The following is a 16470-nucleotide window of genomic DNA, read 5'->3' on the forward strand; positions in this document are numbered from 1 at the left end:
AGAAAGGGGTGGAGACCAGAGCCGTCAGCTCACCTCCTGCTCTATCATCACAGTACAACTTGGGTAGAGTAATTTCCTTCTGATCATTTAGGTACAAAGGACCAGCATCTTGTCTTCTTCAACTCGATGACTTTTCTTTCAATAACGGGACACCCAAACCATGGAAGAAGAGAAACAAGAGATTTTAGGATTAGGACACATCCTTAAATGGTTCCTCAAACCAGGATACGGTGCTGTATGGTTTTATCTTTCAGTATGTGGACTTTTAATTGTTAGAAGGAACACAGAGCTTCCTAGAATATAGATACTAAGTAAAACGTTCACCTGGAACTCAAAGCCCTCAGTATCCCTTTAGCTTCCCTTACTGCTCACCTGTCCACATCATAGACTTCCTGGATCAGAAAACTGTCAAGAACAAGGACTTCAACCTTATTCTTAAAGAGCATCACCAGCCTTCCTGGGCACTGAGCTCTAGGGCTTCGTCTCTTTTCCTCACTGCCTAAGGGGACTGTGGTTAACAGTAAAAGTAGGAGCCCCTCAGCTGCTGACTGGGGGCAGACCCTCCCACGGCACAGCGCCTCCACAGCAGAGAACCAGCCCACAGTGCAAGACCCGCGGTTACGGGGCGGATTACAGGGGGAGATGATTAACGGATGTCAGTGGTAAAGGAATGAAAAGCATGAAGCTGAAAGATCGAATCCACATTTTTAGAGAAGAAAACAGGGGGCAGAAGTCCAAACAACAACAGCCCCAAGTGCCCCGAATGTGTAGTCACAACACACTCCGGCCAATCAGCGGTCTTTTCCCCCCGAGTGATCATCATCACAGGGACACCTAGTGCGTCCCAACTTTCTAGCGAAGCCCTAGAGAGATCGCTTGGCGTTTCCTGACGGCTCGCTATGAATTTACGACATTCCCCGGCTCCTCTGTGTGCTGGGAAGGAGCAGGCATGGGGTGACGGCTGCCATCGTGCTGCGAAATGTGACTGATGCCAAGAAAGGAGATCTTTGGAGCCTTTGAAAGGCTTCCAGGAATGTCAGCATGTGCTGCCTGCCCGCTCTCCGCTGAATGCCTACTTTGGCTGTCTCCTTAGTACTGAGAGTGCCAGACAGGCCTTCACACAAAGAAAGAAAGTGTTTGGGGCCCATGAAAGGGGAAAGCAGAGCCTTTCCGATGTGAATGGTGAGATTCAAGGAGTAGGAAATAAAGTGGCAGGGTGAGGAGGGGCCCTCAGGAAAGGTAGGAATAAAAGACCAGAGAGGAAGCGATGGTATCTATCTACCTACGCGGGGTGACTTCTTTGTAGCTCCGCGATCGAATCTGGAGATGTAGACTTACCATCGCACTACACTCCATGCTTGCTTCGCATGGAAAGATCGCTTGCTTGTAGATTCTCCACGTATCCAAGGACCTCTTGATCAACTGAGAATAAGAATTTTTACGCCCTGCCAAGTCAGAGATCAGTGTACCTCTGTTTCCATTTTAACACTGAATTTCAATGCCATTTGTGCTGCTTGTTGTTGGGGATTTTCTTTGACTCGTTTTACCTCCAATATATTAACAAAATAAGAGATGTCTGTTGTAGTACATCTGAATATCTTGGAATATTTTATTCCTTCGACTGGGTTTAAGAAAGGAAGAGAAATGTTTTGTAGAATGAACCGTTCTCTAACCCTTAGCCATGCTACTCGTTACTCCCTGGGCACAGCATGTACTGCTGGAAGAAAGCACTCTGTGGCGTTCTGAGCTTTTCCAAGGAGGCGGTCTGATGTCATTGGTGGCAGACACAGTATGTATGGATCTGTCTTCTGTCTGCACCATCTGTTTTTCTCCTTACAGGCTATTGTTCAGATTCTTCTCTTCTCTCCAGGAAGTGTGCCTCTCCATAAGAGCACGGGCTTTAGGTGTTAAAGGGACTGAGCTACTATTCTAATGTGGATTCCCTCTGTTCTTTCCTTCCTAGAATCTTATGGCAAGGGCCTTGTATGACAACGTCCCAGAGTGTGCTGAGGAGCTGGCCTTTCGCAAGGGAGACATCCTGACTGTCATAGAGCAGAACACAGGAGGACTGGAAGGATGGTGGCTCTGCTCCTTACACGGTCGGCAAGGCATTGTCCCGGGCAACCGGGTGAAGCTTCTGATTGGCCCCGTGCAGGAGACCTCCTCCAGTCAGGACCCGCCTACTTCTGGACTGATGCACCAGCCCTTTGGCCAACAGAAGTTCTATCAAATGCCAAACCTCCAGGGCGCCCCTCGAGACACCATCTACCAAGTGCCACCTTCCTACCAAAATCAGGGAATTTACCAAGTACCCACTGGCCATGGTACCCAGGAACAAGATGTGTATCAAGTCCCACCATCAGTGCAGAGAGGCATTGCAGGGGCTAATGGTCCCCACTTAAGTAAAAAGGTGAGTGAACAACAGACTGGATTTTTGTTCTTAATTTTTTCCACTGTACTCAAAGCGTGTGTGTGTGTGTGTTTGCGCTCCTAAAATAAGAACTTGAAGCTTCCAAGAAGTACATCAAAGTAGTAAGTATATCTTCCAAGAAGTAAGAATATCTGAATACCTTAGCCTGAGTATTATTTTTCCATTCATTGGTCAGCAAAACCTTCTTGAACGCCCACCCTGTGCCAGGTACTGTTGATCCTTCACCATTATGAGTTCCCGAGCCGTGCCAGGTCACAGTGCATCATCAAGTGTTTCTCTCCAAATTTCTGATAGACCTGCTTTTAGACCTGGACTCTGCACTCAGTTTCCAGTCTTTTCTCTTTCTCCCTTGAGTGGTACAAGGCACCACATTTTGCACTGCCCTAACAATTTGAGATAAGTAGAAAATCGATCTAATTTCAAGCATCTAGTATATTTTCAATGCTTGTGATACAGTGATGAATTCAAGAGTGAATCTGGCCTCCATGATACTTACGCTGTAGTAAGGAGACATAAGCAGACACTGAATGTCAGGTGGGGAATTGTGCTGTGAAGAAAATAATACCAGTGAACTTGTGGAGGAGCATTGCAGGGGAAGGCTTTTCTCTTCAGTTTGCTGGCAAATTCCAAGGGCCTACAATGGGTCCAGTGAGGTTTGGTATTAAGAAGGGACTAATTTAACAGAATAAGAAAAGATCCCTGAATCACAAGAGGAAAGATGCAGTTGGACGCCAGAAAGAGCTGTTGATGCTTATATACATGTGCCCTGCCTTGCGAAAACCTAATACAGCATTTGAATTTACAGTCCCAAGTAGATTATGGAATATCTATTTGCGTGATAATGGAATCCTCTGTTGGAAAAAATAAAGGAGGGGGTGATTTACTGTTGGATTCCTTAAATAACAAAGCCACGAATGTATTTTCAAATCACCTTTTATACAAAACGTGTGTTTTACAAAACACTGCTCAAGAGCACAGGTGTTACATAAGCTGAGTGCATAAACGTTAGGAGGAATTCCTCAAGAAGTTAACAGTTTTCCGACTTGTATTGCCTGGGACAATGATCCCTGTCTGGGGGTCATAGACTGTGCCCGTGACCTTTCAAAGTCCTTCTCACCCCAGGGATTTTAGATTCAAAGGGAGAGTCAAACCAGGCCTCTATCTCCAGAGGGAAAAAGAACAGTTGAAAGGTGTGACTATAAATAAATAACTTCTCTCATTCGTAGCCCTGCTTGTGTGCATCTTAAAAATAGCCCTCCCTCATCGGAGCTGGTGTGAGGCAGACGGGGAGGCCAGCACGGGAAATGCTTGGCCGAAAGGTGGTGGGGTCTGAGCTTTCATCACAGTTTATTTTGGCAGGAAGGTGACATGTTTTTCTCTTTAGACTCTACCTTTTTAGTTCCAAGTCTGAAAAGTCTAAAACTTCGGACTTCCAGCCATGTCATTTGCTATAACTGTACTTCAGGTTTGTTCCTGGACCCTTGATCCATTTAGAGGAGAGAGAGTTTGACACACCTTCCCTTCGACGGAGGTTGGAGTGCCGGGGTTACCATCGGGCACTTGAACTCAGTGTTTTTGTTTTTGTTTTTAATTCTAAAATCAGTGGAAGGTTTTGTGTTTAGCAAGAGGTAGGTGGTTCCTGTAGCGGGAAGCCAAATTCCGGAAGGGCACTCTGCCAGCCCTCCCAGGGGATGCCACAGACCTGGGGGAGGCTTGACCAGAGCTCAGGGGTAGGCAGTGCCCCGAGTGCTGCGCTTCGAGCAGTCGGGGTCTGAGGTGGTAACGTGGTGAGGCAGGAGGGGACGGTCCTGGCTCTTCCCTGACAAACACCGTGTTCTCTAGGACACCTGACCTCGCCCTGAGTCACCTTAGTGCCACTGGTCCTCAGGCTGCCGCCTCCATCCTGTCCACTGGACCATTGGCTCACGCCCCATGGGAGTGGGTGTGCCCTTTCCTTTCCTCTCCCTCTCTTCCTTCTTTCCTTCTTTTCTCTCTCTCTCCCACCCCCTGTTTTTGCTTTCTTTCTCTCTCCCCCTTTCTTTCTTCCCTCCTTCCCTCTTTCCTTCCTTTGTAGTGGAGATGGCTTGGCTGCTAACAGGTGATTTTAACCTTCTGAGTAAAAACAGCTGCTTTAAAAACTTCCATCAACATCTCCCTCGGTGACGTTTCTGACTCAAGACCTTCTCAATGGGTGAGAATCATACTAATGACTTAAGCCACGGCTCCAAGAGTTCATCTCAGTACGGGGGGATCCGGCAGGGTTTGCTTTGAGTTCTCATTGTAGTAGTTTTGCTGACTTACTAAATAGCCCCGTACCCGTTTTTCTCTTTTAATTTCCCATCTGTAAAATGATGGTGAACCCAGAACTGGACATTCCTGGTGGCTTACGTCATAGTCCTTAAAAGCTATTAAAGGAGAGAAAGAGGAGGCAGTAGAATCTTGTTCTGAACCACTAAAGTGTGGTTCTAAAATCTTAGGGAACGTAAGAATCACCCAGAGAGCTAGAGAAGGTGAGTTGAGATGCAGATTCCCAGGCCTCCCCCAGAGTCTAGCCCCAGGGCCGGGGAATCTGCATTTTAGTAAGCTGCTGGGATAGTTCTGGGGGAGGTGGTCCAGGACTGCACTTTGAGAAGCATTGTTACAGGGCCATGAAGGGGGTTGGATATGTTCCAATCTGTGATTCGGGACTTTCCACAGTTAAAGATTCCCTTGATGTTGCTACAGACTGCAGGCTTCAGAAGTTTTATCCACCACAGTTTTTTCTACTAATGAATCACATAGGAAAAAAAAAGACAGTGAATTCTGCCTTGTATCACTCCAACTTTGCTGTCTGGGAAACTCCAGCCCCCACCCACCTTCTTGCATTCTAGCCACGTAAAATGAGATTCATCACTTATTAAATCAGTGGTTAGAGAGAGAAAGAAAATCATATCATCTCCACCCTTTCCTGAAACAAGGAGACAGCATGAGGATTGTGAAAAGAGCCTGGGCTCTGGGGTGAGGGCGACTCCTGGTTCTGTTTCTTTGGTAGCCGTTAATCCCTTGGCAAGTTACTGAACTTCTTTAGACTTCAGTTTCCTCATCTGTCAAATGGGAATAATCATAACTATCTCCTAGGGTTGCTGTGAGAACTCAGTGAAACACTGTATGGAAAGGACCTGGCACAGAGTTGCGCAAAGCAGGGGCTTAAAAGAAATTAGTGCCCCTTGCTTTGATTTTCTTTCCTTTCTCAGAGTTTATTTTGAACTGATCAGCCCTGTTTGTGTTTCATACTCTGCACGGAATATGCAACTACTCTATTGCTAACATATATGCTGTTCTCTTTGAGTGTGTGGCTCCCTCTTTGGTTCTCCAGAAATTTTGTACAGGGTGGAAAGAACTCTCAAAGTTTATACACTGACACCTTGACTTAATTTCATTGGTCTTTTTCACTCTGGGTTTTGTGTGCAGGGCGGTTTTATCCATTAGGCATTGTGGGCAGAATGCCGGAGGTCTACGAGAACGTTGGAGCACTGAATAAAAAGTCTTGGCTCCGAAATATGAAACACAAAAACTTCAAAATAGAAATTAATAAACGTTTAGACAAACGTGCAGGAAACAACACAACGTCAACCTCATTAACTGTCACATTTCGATGTCATAACTGTTTCATTACATGTGAAAACAATTTGTAGGTTAGATTTTTCTCTCTTTGCAAAGACTTCTAAATATGCCTGTGATTGCCAAGAACTCACAGGCATTTCTAAATTAAATGAATTACTCATAGTCCAATAATTTTAAAAGCTGAATTATATTTTTAAGAAGTGTCCTTGATTTTTTAAAGGCAAAATTGTAGTTAATATGGGACTGTGGTTTGGAGGGGACGATTTAGACCCAAACATCAAAAGCATAAGGTCTACAAAAGTCTAAAAGAGCTTAATTTCTCTCCTTCAAAGATCAAAACCTGCCACCTGACTTGATCCACTTTGTGCCTGACCTTCACAGGGAATTACGTGTGTTTCTCTGATTATTCTTTGGACATGTCGCTTTTATTCTAACTGGTGGAATTAGATTTGCTTTGCATCCTTCTGAAGATCAGTTTGGGGCTAAATTATGAATTCCATTAAGGCAGGCAGAGGCCATGGCTGTCTCTTTCCTGCTATAGGCCAAGCTCACAGTAAACCATCAGCACACAGATAACGAGTGAATGCACAGGCAGAAGTGAGAAACAAAGCATTTAATTTGAGTTGACCTTTAAATAAGCTGAAAAGTGGTTCTGATCTTATCACCCCTTCACCATCACACACGAGTCAAATCCCGTGTCCAGCTCATTAGTCTGTTACGACATATGTCAGATTTTACATGGTCATTTTCCCCCAGAAGGCTCTTGGAGAGTGTCACCATCTGTTTTCTGAAATGTTAACTCTCCGTTCACAACAAATGAGCATCCAAAGCATGATGTCACGTTCAACTTTTCTGAGGGCCTAACTTTTATGCATTTTGCCAAATTTAGACAACAAGATTAGTTAACACGTCTGTAGTCGTCTAAAAAGGAGAACCACACTTTTCCCACTGAGGAACAGTGCTTCCTTTACCTATGCTATTATGTATCTACTGCCTTTCCTCATCTGTGCTACCTGTGAACTCCTATTCATACTTTAAAACCCATTTCAATGTTCATCTCCTCTGTGAAGCTTTCTCTGCACCCCAACAGTTTCTCCTGCCTCTGTGGTCCCAAAATATGTTGTAATTTCACTTAATCTCAAGGGAGCACACAGGCTTATTAAAACTTTAATGGCCCACATTTATAGTGTGTATGATGCAAGTACTGCTTGCATCATACTGAGTGCAAGTACTGCTTTGGGGGTGGCACTCAGTAAACTCAAGTAACAGTAGGATTTATCCAAACCCCATGACATCATCTTTAAAGACCATTTCCTACCTTCCAAGGTGAGACATAGCCCAATATTGGCAGGAAATGATTCAAAGATTTTAACCAGGTCTTCCAGGCCCATTCCTTGAAAGGTAATATAAGAACCATAAATAGTTTATGCTACAATGTTTGTGCCTTCTTAGACACTGAGTCATCATAAATTACACACACATGCGGGCACACACACACCCAAAGCCATTGGTTAGGGAACTGAGGACTTCCCTTATTGGGATGTGAAGCATTGCGAAATCTGGTTGCCCAGAACACCACTCATATACCAGCAAACCAACTGCTATATATTAGCCATATGATTTGTCTACCAACAAGTAAAAATAGATTAAGAGGAGATGAAAGCTCCCAGAGAAGATAAACTCTGACTTCACCTCACATTCCTTTGTTCCCTTCCTACACACACACACACACACACACACACACACACACACACACACAAAATCATACACACCCTCAAAAATACTGGGGAGAATCAGTTTGACAGGGCACAGGGTACCTCCAGTTTCTTCGCTTATAAACTCAATAAAATATGACCCTGTTCCAGAATTATGCAATCCTATATAAAGATAATCCTGATTTAAATGAATTTTTTTCCTCAGTACCATGGCTTTTTAGTGTATGCAAACAAGTGATTGTTCACCTAAAATCTCCACCCTCAAGAGTCAAGATAAAGTTTAAATCTTACACAAAATTCAAGGTCCTTGAGCATTTCAAGAGCTCTATGACCTCACTTCAAAAAGGAAAAGTATCTCTTCCCAGTTAAGTCACCCACGCCAATGGAATGAGCAAACTGTGATACCTCCTTAGAAATGAACAACGGTCTTTTTTGTTTGGTCAATGCCAAGGCCTTTATAAAACTCATAGATAATGCATATTTCTAGGAAGGATTTAGTAACTTCTTACAAACTCACGACGAAGCGAACAGAGGTAATCTTCCTTCCTTCCCGAATGATTTCATGCTAAGTGACTGTGCTTATCGGAGAGACTAGGTCAGCATCATACGTAGTATGTTGGCTGGCTCAGTAGGTAATGCTCTATTTGTGAGGGAGAGAAAAGAATACGGAATTTTGGTGATTTGACAGTAAAACTGAGACTTACTGTTGGTTGAACGCGTTTTTAAAAGCAGACTTGTCTGAGTCCCTCGTGCAAAATGCAGAGCTGGGCGCCTTCTTAAATAGCTGTGCCGTGAGCCTTGCTGTCCAGGTCCCCGTCCAGAGAGGCACCCTGCTCCTGTCTAAGGGGCGCAGGTGCGACTCACTCGGGACGTGTATGTCTCCCTTCAAAGCTGTGATTCCAGCAACGTATGAAGGGCACCAAGCAGTCCCATCTTTAAAGGGACCCCACAGTCGATCAATTTTCGAAGCCAAAACAAATCCCTTAGCAAGGCCATCATCACATCGCATTCATCTGCATAATTTTTATAATACTTGCTTTTCTTAAAGCATCGTGTGTTTAAACCAGTTATTCCTCAGAGTAGTCGCGCGTTTTCACGTTTCAGCATGTTATTAAGCTACTCACTTCTTCTAAGGATCGTTTTAGATCTAAAGGGGGGTGACGTGCAGGTGCCTTTGAGCTTGGTCATACGTTAGGGGCGTTACGTGCATAACCTCATCTAACCCCCCCAACAGTCTCACTAGGTGTTCGTCACAGCCTCCACTTTACAGGGGAGGAATCTGAGGTCTGAGAAGTGAACTTGCTGAGGGACATGCCTCTAGGAAGAGGCAGGATTGATATTTGAGCCCACATCTGTCTGACTCTGAAGCTAATGACTTTTACGTCCCAGCTAATGGTTGATGTTGCCAAGCCCTAAAATAAGAGGGCATATTTAAACACCAGAACCCTGTGTGCTAAAAAGCATCCTGTTGGTCAGAAAGAATGAAAGGCACTGCCAAAGGCTCCCACCTCAGATCCAGAGCATAGCCTCAATGCTGAAGGAGTCTGAGTTAACGACCAAGGAGATGCCCGCCACCCGGCTGCAGTCACTTGCTTCAGGGCAGGCCGACCCTCAGAAGGCCTGAGCGGGTCATCAAGGTGCTGTAAAGACCGTGGTACCAACGTACTGCTACACTGGCTTTCTCTGCCATTGGAAACACCGTCTTTTCAAATGACTTCACATTGTTCCAAGTGAATAACTTCATTTAACCAGATACAGTCAAATCTCCCAGAACTGGCTTGCCAGTGTGAAAGGGACACCCCCAAAATATAAGATACCCAGATTTCAAGTTTTGCTTCTCAAATAAGGAAGTGACTTTCTTTAGGAGTATTTATTTGTGAAGTTAATCTGTCTCACCGTGTAGCCTATAAACACTGTGTAGCCAACGTGGCACTGGAAGGGGGGGCGCTGATGGGCTGCTGGACCCCATTAACCGAGGTGCTCCTTCACACCCCTGTGGCCATCGAGCTGAATAACCTCTGAACTTTAGTCCCCTCAACTGTGAAATGGAAAGTAGGGTTGGATTATCGCTTAATGGTCTTGGCTAAAATTTTATGACCCAGACATCCTTATCTGATTCTTTCCCAGAGTCACTTGAAAAGTTTAGTAAGATGACTTGGCCTCAAGATTCTTAAGAAAGAAGAAAAGACACTCAGGCGCTGCTGTAAATTTCAGTTGACCCCTACGTTTTGGCATATCCTTCTTTTACCTTCCTTTAGGATCCTGTCCACCTTTTATCTGGAAACCGCGGTCTCCTTCAGAGGATAGAACCATGTCTTAGAAAGCAAGGAGCAGGCAGGAACACGGGAGAGGGGGGTCGGGGGTGCTGAGCGGGGGGGCCGCAGAGTTCGCAGACTTGGTCCCATACATGAGAACGCTTCCGGGGAGCGTCCCGTTAAGAACTCTCCTCCCTGCTTTGTTACCAAGAGCTAAGAAAGTGTGTCATCCTGGAACTCGTTTTCTGCCCATTTTCCTCTGTTTCACCCTCTCGCCTTGGGTGAGACCCTTGATGAGTCTGATGCCTCTTGAAGCGACAGCCCTGCCGCAGCCTTGGGTCAGCGCCGTTCAGAGCTGGCAACAAGTTCTGCCATGTGAGCTGTTTGCTCCATCCTCCATCATGTCGGGTCTCCCAGTTAAGTCACAGCGTCTTTCCTGTCCCTATTTAGGAGGAGACGATACCCATAGGCACCTGGGTGCAGAAATTCCCATCCCTTTCCTCTTTCCATAATCGCATCCCTTGAGGGCTGTCTGTGAGCACCTCTCTAAAACCCAATTCAAAATCTAGATTTAGTGCTTCGTGGTTTATTGAATTTATTTGGACAAAAAAAGAACCAAAATGCTCGTGCCTTTTATAGTTTTCACTCAAAGAACATTTCAGTCCATGAGATATAAAAAAAAATGGCTGTGCTGTGCCCATCTCTGTCCCAGACTGTATTCAGCTTCGTCCAGAGAAACACCTCAAACACTTGCAGAACCCAGGAGTCATTTCCCGTCATGTTCTTTCATGTTTAAACGCTTCTAGCTGCTCTTTGGCGCTTGGTCACTCCATAACTAAATATTGCTTTAGCACTTGCTACACAAAGAGCTTCCTGAAAGCAGCAGGGGAGACATGCTGGAGGCCTGACAATCGGGGCACTGTTTATATGCAGTGGTTTGCCGCCCGAACGCTGTGTCAAAGGAAAGGGACCCAAGAGCGCCATTCCACCTCTGAGCTTTCAGTTGTGACTCATTTGAAAAAAAGAGCCTGGCCGTGATTTAGACGTGGCTAGCAAAAGGCTACATTCTAGCATAAAATCAGACATCAAAATGTCTTTGAGGGAAAGTAAATCACCTCCCAAAATACAGGGGGAGAAATCTTGATGAGCACGAGAGAAGCAGTAGGAAGGGTTAACGGTGCACGGGGCCCATGAGGGTGTATTTTAAAGGCCGGACTCAGTTTTCATTATATTGTTGCTATAACAAGTAAATAAATGAGCTCACTGCTACACCCAAGTGGGGCAGAAAGAATTTATAGAGAATTAATAAATCCAGTCAGAGAAAAGCAACAAGTAATCTTGGATTTTAAACAGACAAACCTCCATAACTTTGCAGTTTCTGAAAATGGGATCCAAGTTCTAATGAGCACACTGATAATTCTGATGTTTCTTTTCCTGGGTTTTCTTTAAAGGGAAAGGGTCACACAGTTCATGGGCTTTAAGACAAAGAAGTTATTATAAGATCAAATAAATACTGTGGTGGCTCTGTTAATGCTTTTTAAGGGCATTTAAGTGAAATAAGTCCTTTCCAACAGGCAGTTTTAGAAATCAAAATACTCTTGTTAATGTACAGGTCCCAGAGATAGTATAAATAAAACTGGGTGTCAAGGAATTAAAGACAGGAAGCAATGTAATTTTACTTTCCACATATGTCTAGAAAAATGCAAAAGATGGCTGCTAATCAGGGAGGCCTGCTTTTGCGTTCAGATGATCTTAGGTGCTGTTAATGGCGAGGTTATAAATCTGTACTGTAATCATCATGGACCACCTGGGCTGCCCAGTTCTTGGCTAGGCCTTAGGGCAGAACACCAGGAGCTGGTTACACACCTTCCTGCTCTGCCAGATCCGTGGGTGAAACCCCACTGGGCCATTATCGAGGCATTATCTAGATATCAGAAGCAAAGCATGGTGTAATTCACACCATTCCTAATGTTGCTTTGGATTGTAGAGACTTAGACACAATTAAATCATGGGATACAGAAACTTAAAAGAGTGACAAAAGACTCCTCCCTATACCCCTCCAAGTGGGATTTCATATTACTTTTTAAAATTTTGTTAAAGTTATAAAAAATTCTATTTTTATGATTTTGAATTTCTTTTTTGATACGTACATACATCCAATGTAGAACTATGAAGAATAATAGTAATACACTAGAACAGGACCAAGGCCGCCCAAGTTCCCTGTGCTTCTCGCCATCCCATCTTGGTCTCATCCACTCTACCCAATTCTTTCAGTCAAACAGGAGGGTTTTTCTGCATCCTTTTTACTGTTTTGTTCTTTCGGGTTGCTGATAGCATGGAAGGAGGGAAAGAGTCAAAACAGGGGCGAGCGTTGGAGGAGAGAAATGAGAGTTTGTGATAAGTATGTGAGCAGTAGGGCTTGTGCAAGGGAGCACAGAACGTGGCGGGACCTGAGACCCTATTAATCGGCTTTCACAGGGTCGGTGGGTGGGCAAGGAGGATCTGCCTTCATGAATGGTACAGCCTGCTCCCTTCTCACTTCCCCTAGTGCACCCCTGAATGGGCAGCATCTTGCTGAAGCTCTCCTAACCACAGGGCCTCTGTTTCTGCTATGCCCCATCCCAGGCTCCCACCAGCTCAGCTTTAAGGAGGCAAACTAGATGCCCAAGTAGACTTGCTGAGACCTTGGTACAAGTGATACCATGTGAACAGAAGTTGTCTTTATAGAAAGTGTTTTGCTTCTAGACACTCCTCACGGGTGTGCGTCCTACTTCTCGGTGAGATCCTCTTGACACACCCAGCATGTGCTCTTCCACCGGAAAGAAATGCAGAGGAGAAATTCAATAAAGCCTCTTGGGTTTGGGACTTTGCTGTCTTTCTCTTGGATAAATATCTTTATCTCTCAGATTATAAAGCACGTTTTCTCCTGGGGTTTTCCACTGGTGTGTCTTGTGCTGTTATGGTGATAACTGTGACAATGGCAACACTGATATGACCAGAGTAAAATAGTAACCCAAGTAAATACACTGATGATCACCAAGGGCAAAAGTCTCTTGTCATCTATCACTTTAATTTGAAATTCCCATTGCCTCGTAGACCTCACTGGGAACACTGTATACATTTGTGAAGATTAGTCTCTTTTTCCATGACTTAAATCTAGGAATGATTCAATTTTGTATTCTCCTACGGTTTAATCATGAAACATTTTGAAAGCAAACAGCCTTGAGATCTGTGATCACCAAGACAGAAACATCCTCATCCTATTTGGAAGGAAGCAGGAATGGGCTGTTTTGTTCTTGTTTCTGCTGCCTTGTCTCCCGAATTCCTAGTTATCTTTGATTGTGTGTTGGACATCTGTGGTTTTTAGAAAATATTTGCAGAAATAATACAAGGCCTGTAACGCTGTTCAGAGAGAGTAAAAATCCAGAGAGGATTTAACCTGCTCTGCCAGCCTCACAGACACACATAAATCTGATTTCAGGCTTTGAGATGTCCTCGCCAAGCCTGATGACGTAAAACCTAGCTTTAGCCTGTACAAGGGTGGGTTCACTTCCAGCTACTCCTTACTTTCGCATGCGGCCCTTAGGGTCCCAACCCAAACTGCGGGTTGGTTATCAGGGGCCCTACCTTGGTGAGCCCTAGAGTCCAATGTTTCCCTTCCCCCATAGAAGCTGAACAAACACAATGTAGCCCCTCAGACCTGTCTTAGATCAGCAAATGCCGCCAGAGAAAAAGCAGCCTCAAAATTTGGGCTCCCCTCTATGAATTCCTTCTCCACTTTTCAGTTTTGACCTGGTAATCCTTTACTATCTTTTAACTTTTGATGTTATCAAGAAGATTTTTCCTATATTCTCCTCACTTTTTTAAAGCTGTCTTCATTAGGGTGATTGATCTGAATTACCTAGTCCACAGTTTAAGCCCAAAAGTAAAATCTGCTTAACCTAGGTAACAATTATGATAAAAATAGCCGAGGCCTACGGGTTTATGCTTTGCCAGGTACTTTATGTACTTGGTCTCATTTAATACTCCTAATAGCCTCTAAGTATTATTACTTCTGTTTTACTAATGAGGAAACAGGTCAGGAAATACCTTGGTCATGTCGTCACAGCTACTAAGTGGTAGAGCAAGGATCTAGATCCAGCTCTGCCTGGGCCCAGCTTACGCTCTCAGTCACTCCCCTCATCAGACCTAATCCTTTCAATGAGCCAAAGACCCAATGTGGCCTTGGCCTTTGGTAGAAGACTTCATGCAACACGGGCCTGTCGCATATTTTCAGAACTAGAGAAAGTATGACTCCTCTTCCTTTCTATTGTATTTTTTTTTTCTGATGTTAAGGTAAAAAGCAGAGTTAGTTTGCATTTCTTTTTGTAAAACTCCCCCATATATTTCTGGCTTGTGGCCGAGAAGAATGCAGGTGTTTGGGTCACATGCAAGCTCTAGATTGGGGAAAAGGAAACCATCTAGTGGCCCTTCTTTGCCGCCATCCAACCGTGGTTTGCACCAGATAGTAGTGCAGGTGATTATTCTTCCATGGTGTCTGATTTCTCAACTTTACCTAACATTCAGCCTGCTTTCTTGGCCACGCCACTTGCCCAGCACTACCATGCATGGCTGATAAAGACATGTCCCTTATCCCATGGGCCCCGCTCATCCTAGAGCTGACTTACCTGGAAACCAACCTCATCCTCTACAGGCAGACCTGTTTAGTGTCCTCTCCAGATCCACACCAGTTTGCTTAAGAAAAGCCTTGAGTTTTCCTTTAGTTCATTAATATATTCAATCAATACGTTTATCTCAGATCTACTATATTCAAGGCACTGTGCTAGGCCCTGCTGTTTATATACAAATGGAGGAGAAATGGTCTCTGTCTCCACAATGCGAAGAGAAGAGATGGTCTGAAACAGTGAAACCTCAAGGGTTAAGCAGTGTTACAGATGTATATGCACACGTGGAAGTTTCCAAGGACGGAGATATTGTATCTGTCAGAGAAAGGCTTTGTGGGAGAGAGGCACTCAGGTTGGCCCTGAAAATTGAATGAAGTTTGCACATGAGGAAAGAAAGATGAGCGTCTTGGACAAAGACACAGTGTGAGTGAAGACGCAGAGGTGTGGCACGCAGGGCACCTATGAAAAATGGAGTGGTTCAGTCTTGCCAAAGCACAGAACTGGTGAAGAGCTTTCAGGTCCTGCCCTCGGACTGAGGAGGAAGGAAGAAATACACAGATGAAAGCAAAGACTGGGCACCCTGGGGGCCAGAGACGTGTCGTTTGGCCAAGATGCTGTTTGAAATATTTGAGCCAATTTCCAAAATCAGATATCACATAAAAATCCAGATTTCTTTTTTCTTTAATCATTTAAATTTTATTTATTTTTTACACAGCAGGTTCTTATTAGCTATCTATTTTATACATATTAGTGTATACATGTCAATGCCAATCTCCCAATTCATCTCACTACCACCCCCCACCTCCAGTTTCCCCCCTTGGTGTCCATACGTTTCTTCTCTACATCTGTGTCTCTATTTCTGCCCTGCAAACCAGTTCATCTGTACCATTTTTCTAGCTTCCACATATATGCATTAATATATGATATTTGTTTTTCTCTTGCTGACTTACTTCACTGTGTATGACAGTCTCTAGATCCATCCACCTCTCTACAAATGACCCAATTTCGTTCCTTTTTATGGCTGAGTAATATTCCATTGTATATATGTGCCACATTTTCTTTATCCATTTGTCTGTCGATGGGCATTTCGGTTGCTTCCATGACCTGGCTATTGTGAATAGTGCTGCAATGAACATTGGGGTGCATGTGTCTTTGCATGTGTTTTCTCTGAGTATATGCCCAGCAGTGGGATTGCTGGGTCATATGGTAAATCTATTTTTAGTTTTTTAAGGAACCTCCCTCTGACGTCTCATGAAAATTGGAAAGATCTGGCAACACAGGGAGTATTTTTTCAGGATAGTGGTCGGCTGGAGCTGAGGACTGGCTGCCACCTTTCAAAGAGTACGAATTCTGTGCCCCCAACACAGGGTCCCGGCTTATCTCTCCCTTCACCCAGCCTGCTCAGCCCACAGGCATCTAAGCGTAAGGCCCTGGCTCTGCTACAGGTGCAAACTCAAGCCAACTGAATGTGGAGACACGAATGACAGACCTCAGGGCTCTGTCCCAGCCCACTGACTCTCACACCTGACGGTTTTCAGGGTTCCCTAGCCCTCGCTGCTACCCCAGACACAGACTCCCTTTTCAAATTTCAGTATGCACGGCTCTCAAAATTATGAGACTCAGAAGTCTTAACAGCATCTCTGAAACGCTCGTGCTGCCCAGAATCTGAGGCTCAAAATGGTGTGAATCAAAGTGTGTGTGTGTGGGGGGGGGGGTAAGTCATGTTTGTTTGTGTTTTTTTCTACAAGCGGAACTGGTAGAGAGCTAACGTGACCCCAGTCTCCAGGCTTTAGATCCTCCCC

General features: G+C 44.6%; 1 protein-coding gene across 1 annotated transcript in view; it reads left to right on the forward strand.

The window, feature by feature from the left end:
• The window catches only part of NEDD9 (neural precursor cell expressed, developmentally down-regulated 9), a 44671-nt gene that overhangs the window by 16657 nt on the left and 11544 nt on the right, over positions 1 to 16470 (forward strand). Inside the window, exon 2 of the mRNA XM_082848322.1 lies at positions 1964 to 2410. Within this exon, the coding sequence (XP_082704448.1) occupies positions 1964 to 2410 (447 nt within the window). The remainder of the gene's footprint in view (positions 1 to 1963; positions 2411 to 16470) is intronic.

The sequence above is a fragment of the Leucopleurus acutus genome, assembly GCF_964270905.1.
Source record: "Leucopleurus acutus genome assembly, chromosome: 10".
Lineage (NCBI taxonomy): Eukaryota > Metazoa > Chordata > Mammalia > Artiodactyla > Delphinidae > Leucopleurus > Leucopleurus acutus.